At 44.9% G+C, this 18,730-nt stretch overlaps 1 protein-coding gene across 1 annotated transcript in view; it reads right to left on the minus strand.

The window, feature by feature from the left end:
• The window catches only part of ACOX3 (acyl-CoA oxidase 3, pristanoyl), a 1,085,216-nt gene that overhangs the window by 669,181 nt on the left and 397,305 nt on the right, over positions 1 to 18,730 (minus strand). The window contains exon 8 of the mRNA XM_069632027.1: positions 1,716 to 1,812. Within this exon, the coding sequence (XP_069488128.1) occupies positions 1,716 to 1,812 (97 nt within the window). The remainder of the gene's footprint in view (positions 1 to 1,715; positions 1,813 to 18,730) is intronic.

Here is an 18,730-nt window from a genome sequence, read left to right on the forward strand (position 1 = left end):
AATGTCAATCGAACTTGTGCGGTTATTGATTTCCTGGACAAGGTTTTACCGGATTATTTGAAGTTGTGAACTACTTGCACAAATACTTGAGTTAAAAAACAAGAGAGAGACGTGGGGTGTTCCGCGATGTAGTATTTTAGAGTTAAATACCCATCATAAGATAGAGGATACAATACTTCTGTAGTGAATAAGTAGTAACTATGTGCAACCTTGTAGAATTAGAGGATGTCCACAAAGGTTAATGTCTGTTTGATGTTTCTTTTTTGTCTTTGTCTTTCCTTTAACTTTCCTTGTCTTTCTCTTGTTTTTTACGGGATTGGTTGTTTGTAATAAAAGTTTGTATTAACTAAATGTTACAATAAAGCATTTAAAAAAAAAAGAAATTAGTGTATTAGTATATCCTTATAACACAGTTGTACCTCTTCACTGTTTAAAGTCCTTTAGCTTTAGGTTATATTGATATCTCATATATGGGGATTGGCTTTCTTCATTAGTATGCTTTTGCTTGCAGCAATGTTTGTTTCAATTTTCCTAAATTGACTACTCATATAAGGAGACTTGTACAAGGTTTGCCTTTCAACTTCTTCCTTAACGTACATTTGCTGAGGATGTGAATTGAACATTCACTCCAGCTGTCCCCATATTGCTTGCTCTCACATGAGGACTTGCATAAATTATGTATTTTAAATTTACTTGGTCGGTATTCAAATTACTTATTTGTTTGACCAAATGCCTGTCCGCATGCACAGTGGTCCCCAATACTCAATGGCCGACTCACCAGTGTTTTCTGGTGTCTCGGGGCCATGAATACTGCTGCCGTGAAGCTGCAGCTTCTGGAAAGCGTCTCTGGCTTTGCTGACCCTCACTTGGCTCCAGTGTCGGCTCTGCATTCGTGGGCCGGTGAAATTGCAGGGCCCTCGCTATACCGCATTGTCAACAGCCTTTTGGGTGGCTGCTGACCCTCCAGCGGTCCCGCCGAAGCAACAGCATCACCTTTTCCGGGTCTCCCGTCATTCCCGGTAGGTATGCCTCCAAGCGGCTGCTTTGTCCTGCACAGTTCACCTGCTCACGTTTGCTTCTGCCACCAGTGCCGCTGCCCGCTCTGCAGCTTAATTATCCTCTCTTGAATGCAAATTATCTACCCAATTTAAAAGTCCAGTGCATCTGATCTCTGTTATGGTAGTTAGACCGCACATTCAGCTTGATGTTCTCTTTATTCCTCACTAATTCCTTCTTCATCTTCCTCGCCTCAAGAGACTCGAACCTTAAGGTCTTTTTCACCTGAGAGTTAGGAATATTGATGGAGCCACCCTATCTCCCCGACAGACATCTCCTCCCATGTGATCCTAACTCTGAAAACCACCTCTAGGGTCAGGATCAGGTACCGGCTGCCTCCACCTGGATACATGGCAGGAGACTTTAGGCTGGGGACCAGTGATGACTCCACAGGATCACAATAAACTCAACTTTCGTTTTAAACTAGTCATCTCACTCAGTAATGGAATAGTCACCTAATTTGAATTACAATTTGCATGCAATGTAATTCTCTTTTATTTCCATGTTTGCACAGACTACGTACGGTCTTCTTCCAAAGGGCCTTCCACCCGACAGCACTTTGAAGCAATAACAATGGCAGTGGGCGATAAACAAATACCAAATAAGTTAATAACAAAACATAACATAACAAAGAAATATGTAAGAATACATTTCAATACCTTAAATGAAGAAGTGTAGACACCCAAACTTGTGATATCACCAGTTCGGTTCAATATGTTTTCTCGAGGAATCCTAACATTGTGAAACATGGCAAATCTGTAAAGATACAAATCACAATTTTCATTCAGGTTAACAGACACAGACAGGCATGGATAAAACCTAGCAAAGTAACATGTAATAAGCTTTTCTGTAAATGAGTTATGTAATAAATTCCAAATGCAGTGGGGGTTCAATCTATGCAGTCAAAGTCAACAAAAGTGAAGGGTTGACAAAGGCAATAGCATTGGCTCATATATATCGCTGCATTTGTAACCCACTTATTATGACCCATCAGCCTCGAGCTTCACTTGTACTGTTTTATGTTTGTAACCCACCTATTATGCATATCTGTACAGCTGAAGTAGCCGCCCGTAACATGAGGCGTGGCTTTGGGCTTTGCCATACTGTGCACTTCTATTTTGTCAAATACATTTTCTGTGCCCAATTGTATGCTGTCCAACTTCACACGCATACCATGAATACTACTGTACAATCCTACCACACCTGAAGTAGTCCCCTATTCCATGAGACGTGGCTTTTCCAAAGCGTGTGCCCTTACCAATTTTGTCTCTGAATCTAACCTGTTCACCTGATGTAGCCCTCCGTACCATGAGGCATGGTTTTTTTCAGAGCGTGCACCCATACCAATTGTGTTTGTAATGCTTACCTGTACACCTGATGTAGCCCCCGTACCATGAGGCGTGGCTTTTCCAGAGTGTGCATTCTTACAAATTCTGTCTGTTTTGCCTACTTGCACACCTGATGTAGCCTACCTTACCATGAGGTGTCACTTTGCTAGAGCATGTTTCTAAGATCCACCCACACGTTGTAACCCTAAGAGTGATCTTGAACTCTCATAATGTGCCTATGCGCTTACTGTAACTATTGCCCTGATTGCTGAGGGTCTGGTGCGCTGCTATAAATACAAACATAAATAAATATGCACTGTATACGCATTTGTCAGGTATTGACAACATATGCCCAGGGATTTGCACCATTAGTCACCTATTGTCATCTTATGCATATGACATAATGCCCTATGATGAGCGGTTGTCCATGGTCTCATAGATAAAAATGTATCCATGTACATGCATGGTCATCTCTGTAGATCCTCTGAATTCTGTTCATGGAATATGCATGGATCATGACCAATCCTTTTATTTAAATGGTTTCATTGAATGTTGAGGCATTTTTCATGATATACACTATAATAAAACAGTGCCAACTTGGCACTTTGACTTGGGCTTTGCCTTTGGCCATGGTCTAGGCCACCGCAGCCCATCCCCAGTCGCCACTGCCAAAGTCCAACTGCCCAGCTTGCCCAAGGCATGATCTTCAGCAATTGCCTGGTCCCTCCAAGCCACCTGCAGTGGGGGCTAGTTTACCCCCTCTTAAATCACCCGTAATGGACACCAACCACTACGGGTGGATGGAGGGCCATGTGGCTCTGCCTCGGGACCAATGCTACCAAGAAGGGCCTCTATCCAAGGTGTGTGGCCATGCCCAGAACCCACTCAGGCAAACCAGAGTTACCACTGAACAGGGCCTACACTACAGCTATGGACGGGTTACAGGATTAATTTGCAAATCTTAGACCGGGTCTCCACCCGGTGTAGCTGATGAATTGACAGTCACTCGCAGTCCTGGGAGTTTTTAGTGTCCTCCACCCTTCTTTCTTGTCTCCTTGGCCAATGAACTCTAGTCGGCTGATTCGTGTGCTCTATTCCAGAAGGCCCCTGCCTCTGGCTCATTAGCCCATGTTTCCTGAAAACTAGGCACACTCAGGATAGAAGCTGTGGCAAAGTTGTAGCTGACAAATTCCCAGAGCTTCCAACACAAAGCTTTTTACCTGGGTTTTTTTGCTTTCTCACCACCTCCCAGCCTCAGGGTCCTCAATTTACGTTCCAAAGCTCCTTCCTCAGATAGAAATAGTCTTCAAGGGGTGCCCAAGGTACTCCTCCACTCCCGGGAAGGGCGGAGGCCCTGACAAGCAGGTTGTAGGGGGGAGCAATGTGCAGAGATATGCTGGCTCGGGGTGCCCGGCATGAGGAATCCATAAAGAGAATGCTTGGCGAGCCCTGGCAGGCCCCGTCCTCTGTCTACATCACTGCTTTTTTCTTTTAGTCTGTCCGGCAGCAGGCGGCACAATGGGACAGCGTCATGCCCCCGGACCATTAGAGACAAAGTTGTAACACCTTCTCACTGCCTCCGCAGAGCAAGATGGCAGAGCATCACCACTGGCAGTCCTTTGGGCAACTACACGTAGCAGATAACAGTTTGCTGTGAACTTTGCAGTAAGGGTATTGTATGGTGGTCCACCCCTGGCTAAAATTGAGAACTTGTTGCAACTATGGACGTGGAGGCAGTGTGTTTTAAGTGAAGGGGGCTTCACTGAGTTTACTTGGTGAGTTTCGGCCACATGGGGGTGCGTCAATCCAGGTGGTGAGACAGGAAGTTTGGACTAGGTGAAGTGAATACATCTACCCTAGTGTAAATACCAACCAGTCTGTTGTATTAGTCCCAGGATGCAACAAAGGTGACAAAAGACAACATGAAGCAGGCAAAGTTGTCCTTCTTGCAAAATGACCTGCCAATCAAGAGGTAACGCTAGGACCGCGCTCTGGACCTTGAAGCACCAGGATAACCTAAATTGCGCTGTTATTGACACCAATTTGGACCAAATGAAAGCAGGTTCTTGACTCTGTGAACAAAGCTAGACAATTTAGTGTTCAAGATGGGTCGCATGCAAAAGCGGATTGTAAAGGAGAGTGGCAGGATCTCGGTGGTGGAGGTGGAGCAGTGCATTGGATCTCTGGAGGATGACTCAGCAGAAATGAAATTGTCGGGATTCCAGAGTTGATTTCAGAGAGGAACATGGAAACCCTCATGGAAGAATTCATTAAGGAAGTCCTGGTAGACCTGCCTCTCTCCCCACAGTTTATGATTGAGCGCGTGCATTGCGTGACTGTGGTAACCCCTAGTCATGGCCCGAGCCTGTGACCAGTCATTGCCCGAGCCTGTGACCAGTCATTGCGTGCCTTCTCAACTATCGTGACAGGGATGCTATACTTTGAAACATCTGCAAGCATGGACATGAATATAATTTCCAGCTGTGAAACGTCAATTGCGGGAGAGAGGCCTTCGATATGCAATGCTTTACCTATTCAAGCTGAGAGTGATCCACAACAACAAGACTCATTTCTTCCCAGACCCTGCAGCAGAAAATCCGTTCCTTGACGCTTTGCCCAAGAGGTGAAGCAGACTCAGTGTCCCGCTGGGTTGCTGCTCCTGAATGATGCTGTCCTCTTCTGTTGTTAGATGTTGTCTGTTGCTGCTAGATTTTTTACGGCTGTTCGCTTTGGATGCTGAAATGGGGTCTCTGATGCTTGGTGTCTCTCAGGTTGTGACTCTAAATTTAGGAATGTAATATTTCTTCAGCGGTTCAGGTGCGGTCTTGCCTCCTGCCGAGCAGAAGCGGTTGGGCGGTGCACCTAGCATCTCTGGGTTGTTACCCATTCTTGTTGTGTTGAGATGGTTATTGCTAAGTGGGTTCCTGGGGTACACTGCTTGGTGGGGGGGATATATTGGGGTTGGGAGTTATGATTTCAAATGGTTCACGTTACACTGAGATTCTAGTAGTTCTAGTAGGGGCATATTAATGTGCCTTTAGGTCTTGCCAGCTCAGTTATTGACACACTTCAATTGGGATGATGGGATCTGGTCGACAACTGTTGGAAGTGTGTATTCTCCTTAGTTGGAACGTACAGGGCCTTAACAATTATGTGAAAATCTGCAGGATTTTAGCCGACTACGAGCAGCATGGAGCCAAGATTATTTTTCTCAGGAAACGCATTTGTTAGGGGCGATGAATAAAGCATTCGCCAGATCCTTGCGGAGTGCCAGGTTTTTCACCTCATTTTCATCATTCTCCCAAGGAATAATGACCCTAATTCATAAATCGCTGGGGTTTAGATCACTGCATCATGAATGTAACCCTGAGGGACGGTATGTCAATGTGTCCGGGATATCGGCCAGTAAAATTGTGACATTTGTCAATGTATATGGTCTGAATGTGGATGATCCTGACTTTTATAAATCCATATGGGTTAGTTGTCTGGCTTACTTTCATACACAACTGATAGTGGCAGGGGACTTTAACACTATCTTGCATGCTGAAACTGATAAATCCCTGACAAGTTCAAAGTCACTGTCTCTGGCGGCTAGGGAGATTGACAGGGATTTGGCAGATTTTGGGTTTCTGGACTTGTGGAGGACATTACATCCAGGAGATAGGGAGTTCTCCTTCTACTCTTCCAGCATCAACTAAGTTTTAGTTGCACCGGGGCTCATTCATGTTACGGAGGCATGTTCTATGCTCCCAGATCACTCCCTGGTTCAGTGGAAGTTTTGAATGTAAAGTCTTGTCCTTAGTAGGTCGCAATGGCGCTACAAGGCTCAGGCTCAGGCTCTCCTTGATGTGGCGTATTGGGGCTAAGCGTTAGACATTGTTAATAACATTTCTGACTAATGCGGGTTGGGTAGACTCCGTGGGGGTGCTCTGGGAGACGTTCAAGGTTTACTTGCGGAGTGTTCTATCTCTGGATTATGATGTGCTCAAAACAATACGGCGACAACTGGCAAACTTGGAAGCCAAATTACAAGTATTACAATCCAGTTATGAGCGCTCCACCTCGGATGAGAATCTAGTAGCGATATGGGTAGCTCTAGATTGCTTTAGGGAGGAGGTGAACAGAGAGGTGCAGTTTCTCGCTGCCCTGCGGCTGGCTTGTAGGTATGGAGAAGAGGGAAAACCAGGCCAACTTATTGAGGGGTGAAACAGGCCAGTCGGATATCCCTGCGATCAAGACAGTGGATGGGAACACAGTTTCAGAGCCAGATTTAATATTGGGGGTATTTCAAACTTTTTATGAAAAACTGTACGCTGCCAGGGACGGGGGGATGAAGCTGCCATGCTGTTATTTGTGCATGAGGCCCTATTAGCGTAACTTGACGCTGCGCCCAAGGATGCATTGGAGGCTTCCATTAAAACCGGCTGATATTCTGAAGGTGATTAAAGATCTCCCATCATACAAAACCCCTGGGTCGGATGGCATTATGTCAAAAGAATATGGTCCCAATGTTCCTATTTACTACAGGTATGGCAGGAGGTGCTGCGGGTGGGCTGCTTACCAGCCTCGGTAGGATAGCTCAGTGGCAACATGCTCGCCTTGGAAGCAAGATGACACGGAGATACACAGGTTCGATCCCCGGGTCCACGCTTAGAAACCTCTGGGTATTAAGTCATATCATATCACCCAACAATGAGAAAGGGTGTTATCTCCTTGATCCAAAATCTGGGCAAGGACCCCACAGATAGGCCTATATCTCTTATTAATATGGATTTAAAAAAAAATCAAATATACTTGCTGATGTGATGCTTTCCTACCTCTCTTCTATTTGACATTTAGACCATTCAGGCTTTATCTAGGGTCACTGTACGGCGCTCAATCTGAGACAGCGGTTTGCAATGAAGGCGCAAATTGACCTCTCTGTTCAGGCGATTGCAGCACTTTCAGACATGGAAAAGGCATTTGATTCTGTTGCATGGGATTACTTGTTTTTGGTTCTCGAGAGGGTGGGGATCCCAGAGTATCTTCTGCAGTGTGTTAATGTTTTGTATATGCAAATGAGGGAGAGGATTGGTTTATTCGGCAAACACTCTGGACCCCTTTGCATTAGGGCGGGGGACGAGACAAGGTTGTCCGCTGTACCCGGTCTTGTTCGCAATTGTTACAGAGCCTCTTGCATTGCATATGAAAACCCTACACCAAAAACGGGGACTGGCAATTGGCAGTATTGAGGAGTTGGTATCCCTATAAGCCGATGATATTATATTGTATGTAAATGATTCTGAGTGTAACCTGCCTCCGCTCACCTGAGAAATTGAGGCAATTGGTGGAATCTCAGGCATGAAGGTGAATTGGTCTAAGTCTATACTATTCCCTTTGACAGAGGAAACCCAGAGACCCTTGGAGCAGAGATGTTTGGGTAGGAGCAAACGTCCGTACAATATGTGGCCATTAAAGTGAGCAGGAATAGGACCCAATTGCTCAAAGACCTGGCTTACCTAGAGAAGATTCAGGACCAAATAGAACAATGGGCCGCCCTTCTGTTTTCCCTCCTTACCCGCATAGCCATTATGAAGATGGTGATCCTGCCCAAGCTTTTGTAGCTGTTCGTTAATATTCTGGTCTGGCCAGGGGCTCAATACTTTAAAGATCTCAGATTGTGGCTGGTTACATTAGCGGGGAGCCCAAAATGCCCAGGATAAAGTGGGAAAGGTTGACAGTGTCATGGGAGCAGGGTGGACTGAATGCTCCGGACATGCAGCTGTACTTACTAGCAGATCAGGTCTTCTTTGCGTCCTACTGGATTCCAGGCTGCAAGACCTTCCCAAATGTGCGGGTGGAGCGGAGGACGGTCCATCCTTTCTCATTACAAGGAACACTAGTGTCCATGACAGTCAATAATAAGTTTTCATTTGATCCAGTATCATGTACGGTCCATGCGCAGAAGTGGCTATATCAGCGAATACAGGTGCGCACTATGTATGCCCCTGAACTTTGGGTTTGGGGCATCCAGAGCCTGACCCGACATGTGACATTTCAATATGGAAGCCGTGGTCTCGTCTAACGATCAATAGCATGTTTGACTTTTATATAGATGGTATATTTGTCACCTGGGAGCAGGTAAAGCCCAAGTTGGGGGATGGGTTTGGGCTAGCATTCCAATTCTTCGGACTCCGGGCAGCATTTCTTTCCTGGTCACCATGCTTTCACTTAGAACCCCTGACATTTCCACTTCTAAAGAGTCCATTTAACTCACTTAATTAAAGAAGGGTGGTCTCTATACTGTGTCAGATGGCACAGAGCGCTACTCTTAGGGCTGAATTATCATGTAGAGTACAGTGGTCACAGAACGTGGGGAGAGAGGTGGACGATGGGTTGTGGCACTCTATGTGCACATGCACTCAGAGAGTAGCAATGCGCCCTAGATTCAAACATTACAATATAAAATAATTCATTGCGCCGATTTGGCACCATTGGTTCAGAAGACATTTGACCCTGTTGCTGATGGGTCCTGTCCCAGATGTATGAAAGGAATTGCAGGGTTTTTGCATGTTATCTGGGAGTGCCCCTGTTTGGTGAGTTTTTGGCAACAGGTGACAGGCATGACAGGTCGAATGATTTACCGAGAAGTTTCTTGCAATGTTCTCTGCTGCATCTTTGGGTGGCTCCCGGGGATCCCTAAAGGAGTGAGGAGATTACTGTCCATGTGAATGTTGTTGGCTAAGAGGTGTATTCTTAGGTTATGGTTTAGCCCTTTGGCTCCCACCCCCAGAAGTTTGCTGTGTGACCTGGCATGGTACTGTGACATAGAAGGGGAATATGTACGCTTTTACCCTCAAGATCCAGGCCCAGCAACATCTGCGATCCAGTAAGGGTCTTTCTACAGAATAGAGCAAATATTGGTGGGATTGAAGAATACAAAGAGGAGGGGATGCAGAGTGGGCTGGGGCGTTGTGTAAGGAAGGCATGGTATCAAAGTAACACAGACACATGTGACCACAGTTCAAGGGTGTTTATTGAACTTTCACAAGGGGTGGAAAAAGGCCTAAATCTAAGATGCGAGCAACGTACGACCATCAAAATAATTATTTATTTATTTATTGCATTTGTATAGTGCACAAACAGCCCTTGGGCATCGAGGCGCTGTTACTTGCGGGGAGCTTGGTTACAGGCTGGGAACAGTTAGGAAGTGAAATGACATGTGGGGTACAAAGTAGATATAAAAATACATTATGAGGTTTATCGGGCAGGCAAAGCTTATGAGCATGGCGTACATCAGGTGGAAAGCACAGTTTTCATGGCTTTACGGAATGCCATGAGAGATACCTCGCCTCGAAGGGTAGGAGGTAGGTGTGAGGGTGCGAGGTAATAATGCAGTCCTAGTGGAGTCTTGTAAAAATAAAAGGGCCTATACTAAAAAACCTATAGCCAATCCTTACTGCTAAGTTACAAATACTGTGGGATAATGTTCATGAAAAAGAAAGACGTTTTTTGGCCTCCCTTTCCCATGTTTTCAGCACGGGACAAGGCGGTTCACTCGAGCATAGCACATTCCTGGGCTTCTTCAGCACGAGGACACAGTTCTATTACCTGCATCAGGGTCTTCTGTGCCCAAGTCTCTTTCCTCATCAAAGTCTCTTAATTAAGAGCGCCTTATGGATAAAACAAAAATAGAAAGTTATTTTCTTCTTACAATTTTCTATTTCAGGTGTCTCACCCTGGATCCCCTTAGCCGGGCTCAGATCCCTTTTCAATTACTGCGGATCCCCCTCTTCTGGGCTCAGATCCCCTTTTCTGTTACTGCGGATCCCCCTCTTGTGGGGTCAGATCCCTTTACTGTAATGTTCAGAACCTATTCTTTCTTGGGTGATTCACGGTTCACCCCGGATCCCCCTCAGCCGGGCTCAGATCCCATCTTTAGATTGAATTAGTCTTCCCTCAGCAGGGCTTGGACCAATTGCAGTTCACTTTACTTATCAAAGACTTTCGAATGTGCACAGGGTTTAGCTTGACCCGTTGCAGGACCACTTTGATATAAAGTTCCTTTTACAATATAGTTGGCATTCAGTTGGACACCAAACTGAGAACTTCGAATGAGCACCCACGTGGAGTCGGACCACTCTGTAAACGGTATCTTAACTGGCCTTTTCAAAGTACATTCACTCCTTTAGTTTCCACTTGTTCTGGCCTCTCATTACATGCGCTTCAAACACTGTTGTTTATGGAATTCTTCATACAATGTTGCAGCTTGCAGCCTTGGTTCAAACAGAAGCTGATTTTGGATCAGTTTCTCTGACCCACTGGCTGTGCTGCTTTTACTGGTGCCGCTTTCTTGCAGGAGCCAAGGACAGCACCACATCGGCAATCGCTCCACCCGGGCCAGGGTTATTGACACAGGAGCGCCCCGGATACCTTTGATGCACAGTGTAGGATTCAGTTTACGGTCTTAGGTTTCTCACTTTCCAAGGCTTGTGAAAATAACGATTTCTAGAGGTCAAGGGTACTTCCCTCCTTGCAACCCTCTCCGGTCTCACCGTCTTTCTTCTTGTGTTAAACTGTGATCTTGGAACTGCTGCTTCATAGTGTTCTTTTCCTAACTCAGAGTGTGCTTTTGTGCTCCGCCTTTTATCCATGTGAGGAAGTGTGATGGGAGTCAGATGTGTGTAATGATCAGTAATTGCCTGATCTTGCCTGACCATGGTGTTGGGACATCAGGTATACGGCTGTGGTGTTAGTCTGTTTTCGCTCATGATGAACTGTCCATGAGAGAGTGTTTGTGTCGGTAAAGGGGTGGGGCATCAAGCTTCTTGGTATCGTACATGGTTGGATGGGGAAAAGGTGTTACAGAGAATGGGGATACCGTGTCTCACTCTTCGGTGTCCCACTTCCACTCCCGAAGACCCCTCATGCAGGTGTTCCTCCCGCACTGGTCCACCCCCAGGAACTGGATCCAAAAGCGATGGCCGTGTCCTGGCCACCTGCATGACAGATCCCCGGGGACTCCCGGGTAAAACACTGTCAGGTTTCTCAAAGTCGCCTCACTGCGTGGATACATAAATAGCGTATGACCACACAGGCTTGCATTTTTGATATGACCTATGCATTCTGAGTCTCGTTCTGGACCTCTTTCATAAATACTGTTGGGACCTATGGTATATATCACTGTCATACAGTCATCCTGTCTTTTTCTGTTTTGTGAGCTCAGTTCTGTGTATGGATCAACTCTTCCCGGACTGGGTGTATTTTCGGTTAAGGGCATGTGTTTTCATGTGATGTGAACTGCTTTATAAACAAAGTTTTTAAATAAATAAATTAGCTTCTCTGACCTCCTCTCTCTGCTTCCTTCCAGTTCCCTCTGCAATATTTCCCACCATTTCTCTCTTTAATACCCCGACCAGACTTCCCCTTGTAACTCGTTCCCTCCTCCTTGATATTCTCTATCTTGAAAGTTTATCTAACCTCCCCTTTTTCTCTCAGGTTTCTACTCTAACCACCTCATTGGCTGCTTCCAACCTCTTTGTTATGCCTACTACAATCCTCTTTAATATTACCTATCTACCATCTGAGTACCTCCACAAACCTCCTTTCTCTGTCGCATCTTCTCCAACCTCCTCGTATTGCTCCTCCCAGTTGTCTCCCTCGTCCTTGGTGTTCTCGCTCTTTTCCTTTGTATCTCCTCCAAACTACTCCTGGTATCTCTTTACAACTGCCACATTCCTGATGCTCACCTTGCTGTACTTCCTTCCTGCTACTCCTCCTTTGCGCTAATCACACCCACCACATCTTTTGGCCCAGTTTTACCCTTAATGACTCCCTCAGCTCCTTCTTCCTCGTTTGTGCCTCAGGCTCCTTCGTAATCTCCCCCCACTTTCTTTCTCCTCCTCATCTGTTATCTCTCTGTCTCTCCTCCTCATCTGACTCCAGAAATCTCCACCACTTGCTCGCCAGCATCCAAACCTATGGCCATCTTCAAGCTCCTCATAAAGCGACCTAACTTGTCCCTTTGGGCCATTCTTCTATGAGGTATGAGCACATGTTTGTGTGCTAATGTCTGTGATGCAAATGGAGCACCAGTTCTGCCAAAATGAATTCTCCCATTTGTAATGCACATCTGGATTGGTACACACCGATTTCAGACTCAGTTATCATCTTGTATATCATGAGTGCAAGCAGGATGCTGCAGAGTGGACCACACTTGTGAACTCCGTCTCAGACTGACAGAAACCATACTGGCTCTGCCTGGGAAGCCTTTGACATGCGTCCACTGTGTTTACCATTATCAATAAGATTCAAGCGCTCTCCTCCATTTAAGCTGCCAGGAAGGGGGACAATAATACACAAAGACCCCAGTGTACTGCCTTAGAATCTCCACATGAGGATTCTTTAAAGTGGTAGTGGAATTGAGGATACCCGCTTGTGTTAGTCCTCTAACCTAGACCTGGGCCAAGGTAGGCTGGTCCAGGGGAACCCATGTGTAACTGCTCCAATCCCAGCAACATGAAGCGGGCAGTAGACACCGTCATCCATGAGCACCACAGTCACTAACCCAAGTCCAGACAAGGGGCTTTGTTACATACCCCCCTCTTCCTTGAAGACCCTCTATTAGACATTTCTATGGACTGCCTCTATTGAGTGGGTGGTAGGAGGGAACCTCATAGTCTATGGGTGACTTCCAGTCACCCAGAGTATCCCTGGTACACCAATCTACCCAAAGGTCCAACTCTCCATCTCAATCGTAGGGTTCTTCTCATGTCCTCCAACTCAACATCTTGCTTTTGTCTGAGCCACGCCTCAAATTGCCTTATGTCAGTAAATAAAATGACACTTCAGGTAAATCTGGCACAATGGCCACTTGGCTTGGAAATGTTTTATGACTATTTGAAACTTCACACAGGCTTTGGGATACATCTCTTGGTATTCATGTACACATATTACAAGTGCTTGGCAGAAGAAGATGATGCATGTAAACATAGTTAGATCGACTGTGATTTGCCTTCTCTCTAATTGAAGAACCTTCATCAGTTGTTTTATCATCATAATTTCAATAAAATACTTTTCTCCACTACTGCCCTTGGGCAGCAATGGTATTCTTGGTCAATAGACCATATCTCATTCTATTTCATTGTTTCATAAGGAGTTCGAACATCTATTTTATGGACTTAGCATGCTGTCAAAGGAGGTGCAATAAACTGTGCCCGAAATTCCATTTCCCTTGTACACTGTCCATTTTGGTGACATACACTAAATTGAAAAAGCCCTCAAGGCCATTAACAGGCGCAATCTTCAGCAACAGTGCCACCTAACGGAGTAGTGGTTGGTTTGGCCACTGCATCCTTCAGTTGTCTCATTCTGGCAGCTTGCCTATGACCAGATAATCCAGCATTAAATCATCCTTCCAGAAACTTGGTCTCCTTCTGTTCATGCTTGTGGAAATTCATGACGATCCCTTTTGGGTGGTACTGGTTCTTCTGCCACTGAAAATCCCGCTTCTTGAGGTGCAGGATCCACACAGAAGTGTGCCACCAGGGTTTCGCCCTCAGGTTGGTGGATAGTGCTTCCTAGATGCGCTGAATAATTCCCTTCCATGGGGTGGATCAGGTGTGGTTTGAACACAACATCCATCTGAGGTTTAGACTTAACCATCTGTAGGTTAAATGGCCAACTCCAAATGGGGCCCATCTGGGGTATTAGGTATTTCAAGACAAAGAGTTTGGGCTAACTGCCCCTGCTTCATCTGAGCCTTGATTTCTCTTTTGCTTTCGCTACTGAAAAGTGGAGATGAACTCAGTAGTAGCTATCTGGTTAGGACTCAACAGAGTCTGGAAGGGTGGCAGTTCTTAACTCTTGGAATTTGAAGTACCAAAATTGATATAGGGAATGTGCAGGTTGCAGGGCATGTGGAGGATCAAGGATTAAGGGACCCACTGACAGGGCCAATGCCTGAAAGAGTGGAGGACATCCTTTGCTGAAACCCTCCTATCTTCTCAAGCTGAAACTAGTGGAGAACCAATGTAGGATATTACTCAAATTAATGTATTGCCTTCTGTGCGCATTAGGTGGTCAGAATAATATTTTTACACAAATGACATTTATCTAAGGTATTTCATTTAAAAACAAATGTTATGATTAAGAAATGCCCGGTACTATGATGTACTGTTCTGAAATGAAGAACAAAGCCTAGGAGCTGAAACAATTTGCTTCTCTCTTTCAGATTAGACTGAAAACTCAAACAAAATGAGTGATTCCAAGAAGCAGATGTGTAAACAACCAGACATATGAAGTTCGCAATTATACGTAAAAGGAAACTGCATAATATTTTGGTAGGGGAATTTCTGGATGATTTCTAAGGTGAATAAAGAAACTAGTATATGCAGGCCTGGTGATCTAAAGATAGTTTTAAGAAATTGGTAGATATCTACTCGGCTTAAATTGAAATACAAGCCAAAGTGTTTTGAAGTTAGCAGGAAAACAAAGCCATATCTGGCATGGCGAAAAGAACGGTCTCAGACTTTTAAGTCTTTTCAAAGTTAACAATGTATTAAGCAAGTGTAACAAAAAACAGGTTTTGAGGAACAAAGCAAAGTGTTCAAACATAAGTGACTTAAAAGTCCATCCCTGTAAAAATATCGCAAACTTAAGGTGTGCTTCATCCATGAAGTAAAAAGGTGACCAAACTACTAAAAACTCGAAAGCAAACTCGCCTGTCACAACTTATCCTTAACATAAAATAAAGGTTTCGTCAATCAAAAGTTCCTAATAATTGAGTTGTCAGAATAGCCAAATCAAACGGTGCAATGAGGAAAATAAACTTAAAGGGGCTCATTACAAGTTGGGCAGTGCGGGTAAAATGCAGCAGCATTGCCGTATACCAGCACATTACCATATTGCCCAACTATAACTTTGGTGGAAAGTTGGAGGATTCAGCTATTAGCTGGAGGTTAATCCGCCACCTTTCTGCTGTGGTTATTCCCCCAAATTTTGGCAGAATGACCACTGCTGTAATTCCACCGAAACTGCCCCATTGAGTCCCATAGACTAAAAAAAAATGGGGATTTACACCACCACTTGTAATCCAGCGGTAATACCACTGGACCAAGTGGCGGTAACGGTAATACAGTTTGGTGGTATCTGGGTGGATTTACCGCCCAGATACCACCCAACTCGTAATGAGGCCCAAAGTCCTTCTCTTAGGTGAAAAATGTTGAGGTTCAATGATATAACTTAAACTCCTCTCCAAAATAAATGAAGTCCCGCAATTCAAAAAGGTTTTCTTTTATGGAAGGGATCAGCTGGGTCCTGCACTTTGGTTCTTTATGTCAGTCCTCTGTATGATTCATATCCCTCTCTCTCTCTCACTCTTTCCCTCCTCCCCACTCTCTCCCTCTCCCTCTCCCCCTCCCTTCCTCCCTCCCTCGGTCGTTTGGCATGTTGCCCCAACCTCCTGTTGGGGTTCTGTTCTCCTTCTTTCCCTATTTGCCCTTGCCCCTGTCTTCCTTTCAGGGGTTCTTGTCAGTCTTTCTGGCATCAGTCTCTTGCCCAATCCATGGGGTACTCTCACATCTTACTTGGTGGCCCTTTTCTCTGGGATTTCTTATTTCCTTTGCTCCTCTCCTCTTCAGGGGACTTGGCATTGTTCCTCTTCCCTTCAGGAGTCTATATTATTTACCTTCTTGCTCTCTCTGTTTGCCACTCACACCTTCCAGGGACCTGGATTTCTGCCCCTATCCTCTTCAGGGTATCTTTGCTTTATACCCTGTTCGTCCACATTTTTGTCTTAGGTGGTGATACAGGGGCACTCCTTATTCACCCTGTACAGTCAGTTTCCACAGCCTCTTCTAAGGCTTCTCATCTCTTACATCTTTTTGGCTTAGTTAGTGCTGCAGGGGCACACTCTTTATTCCCCCTGGGTCAATCAATTTCTTAAGCCTCTTCTCAAGCAGGTCAGCTCTTAATCCATCATATCTGGTCTACCCCCTTAAAATGGGAGATGGTGGTGGTGTGGCTCACCCTACGTGTGAAATGGGACCTATTAAGTTTCCTGTTTTTGTCCTGATGAAGGTTGCTTTACTGAGTGGACACGATTTTGAAGTCCATTATTGACAACCGAAACATGTGTCGACCAAAATATCTGTTGAAATAATTATATACAGATTCAGTTATCTGAGAACAGGCAGAGGGAACCTAATATTGTTTACATTTGATAATGTTTACAGTGACCCAGCATAACGGGCCATTTATGCTTGCATGGGACAAATGGTATGTAGATGAGTGTGAATGAATGATTGGTGGGGCGAATTATTGTGAGTCGAATGAGATTGTAATAAATTGTTTTGATAAAACATTTTTAGCAAATATTGAATATTTATTTGACAAATAAAAAGACAAATTGATCTGCATATGAAACAATTATTGATATATACAAAAAGATAAATGAGTGCGAGCTGTCATCCTCTATCCGTTGGTCCATTGTGTTGTTTTGACAGGTCAGCTCTTCCACCTTTTAAGGTTAGGCAGTGCTTCAGGGGCACTCTCATTATTCTGCCTGGGTCATTCAGTTTCCTCCAAGATCGTCAGGCAGCTTCCAGGGAGGCAGAGCTCTAGGTTACTCCAGACTACTTCACTCAGGCAGAAAATCCTCCTTCAGGATACAGATCCTCTTCATGCACCAGCTTCTGGAGAGAAGCACAGGGAAGCTGCCCCTGGCTGAGACAAGTTCAGAGTGAGCTGGCTCTGCTTTTATAGCCAGACTCCTCCTCATTCTATTGGCTGCCGATTGGTGGAAAGTCCTGCTTACAGGATTGGGTGGCAGGTGTTTCCACTCTGGTCATCCTGTGTTGGGCTCTCCCTCTCTTTATTGGTCAGTGTGAAGTTCTGTTGTTTTAATCACGGTTTCACTTTCTTTATTTTCTTTGATTCTTATGCTATCTTAACCTCCTTAATGTATTATTTGTCCAGTCCTAGGGGGTCACATTTTTATTGCATTCATTTAAGTGCCCCTTACTTTTCCCCAGGTTGCTCTCTCTCTTTGTACCTGGGTCCTCCCACTGGTTCTATGGTGTTTCAAACATTCTGGACTTGTGCAAGAGCTAAGGAAATGGCTAGCGTCTTTCCACTTCCTTCCTGCAGCACTGCGGACACCATCGTCCTGACTCCTGGAGCTCCAGTCCGGGCACACTGGGGGTGAATGCGATACAGTGACTCACCACACTATTTCGAGTCTAGGCGTTTGCCTGCTGGGGATGTTTGATAAAAATATATTTTTAAAAATCCTTAAAACTAGACTAGATGAAGCAAATGTGGACCGAATGTAACTTTAAAAAAGTAGAAATACTTTGGTCTGAGGGACGTGAGGCTTGGGCTGTTTCTGCATTGAGCTCTTTCAGCTGACCTATGGGTGGAGCACAGGAGAGGCCGTTTAAAAATCACAGTCACCGCGTGGAGCACTCGAGGAGAGTACAGTGAAGAGCACTACAGTTATAGCAGTGTGTTTTCGGTTTTGTTGGAACTGTGGGTGGAGCATTGGAGCTGGCGTTTGAAAATCCCATACAGTGCACAGAGTGCTCGAGCTGAGTGCAGTGAAGTGCTACATTTGCAGCAGTTGTAGTGGATTGAAGCCCCAGCACACCCTCCAACCATAAGCCATTTTATTTTACCATCTCAAAAGATGTATGATTTTAGGTGTAAATGGCAACAGTTTGCACCTGATAACCTGGCTGTCTCACAACCACTAACACCGAAGGTGACATCAAATGGGACTGTAATAGATGTGTGTTGAATAATGTCCTAAACTCCTCAGTTAAAGAACCACCTAATTAAAAATGGGCAGACAACTTTAAACAGAAAGTGCGCTCAGATTCAGATCTTAATACCATGCAACTGCCTGAGGGAACTAGTGTGTACAGGAGTGACACCAATCAAAACTCAGTAATAATCTTCAACTCCTGCACTAACCTGTATGGCATACCTGCCCAATTCCTCTCCACTGAAATCTTCTCAACACATAGGGAGACTAACTCTTGGGGAGATGTAAGTAATGACAGTCTGCAGAGGGCTACGTATTCAATGCTGAACGCCCGCCCTTTTTGCTGAGTAGCTCTCTGGTTATTTGGAGCTTATTTTCTAATACCCCAAAGCCAGCTCCTACTAATTTGAATAATATGGTGTCTAATTCAACCTCAGCACTAAATTCTGTTTTAACCTCTTTTGTATGATTGCATGACACATCAAAAGGAAATAAAAGATCACACGTTTGTGCTGCAATCAATAGAAACCCAACTAGTTAATCTAACAAATTGGGTGAATTATCAAAATAGGGGTGGGGTGGTGGTCACCGGATTGACGGCATT

This window comes from Ambystoma mexicanum, chromosome 6q (assembly GCF_040938575.1).
Source record: "Ambystoma mexicanum isolate Mex_15411 chromosome 6q, UKY_AmexF1_1, whole genome shotgun sequence".
NCBI classification, from domain to species: domain Eukaryota; kingdom Metazoa; phylum Chordata; class Amphibia; order Caudata; family Ambystomatidae; genus Ambystoma; species Ambystoma mexicanum.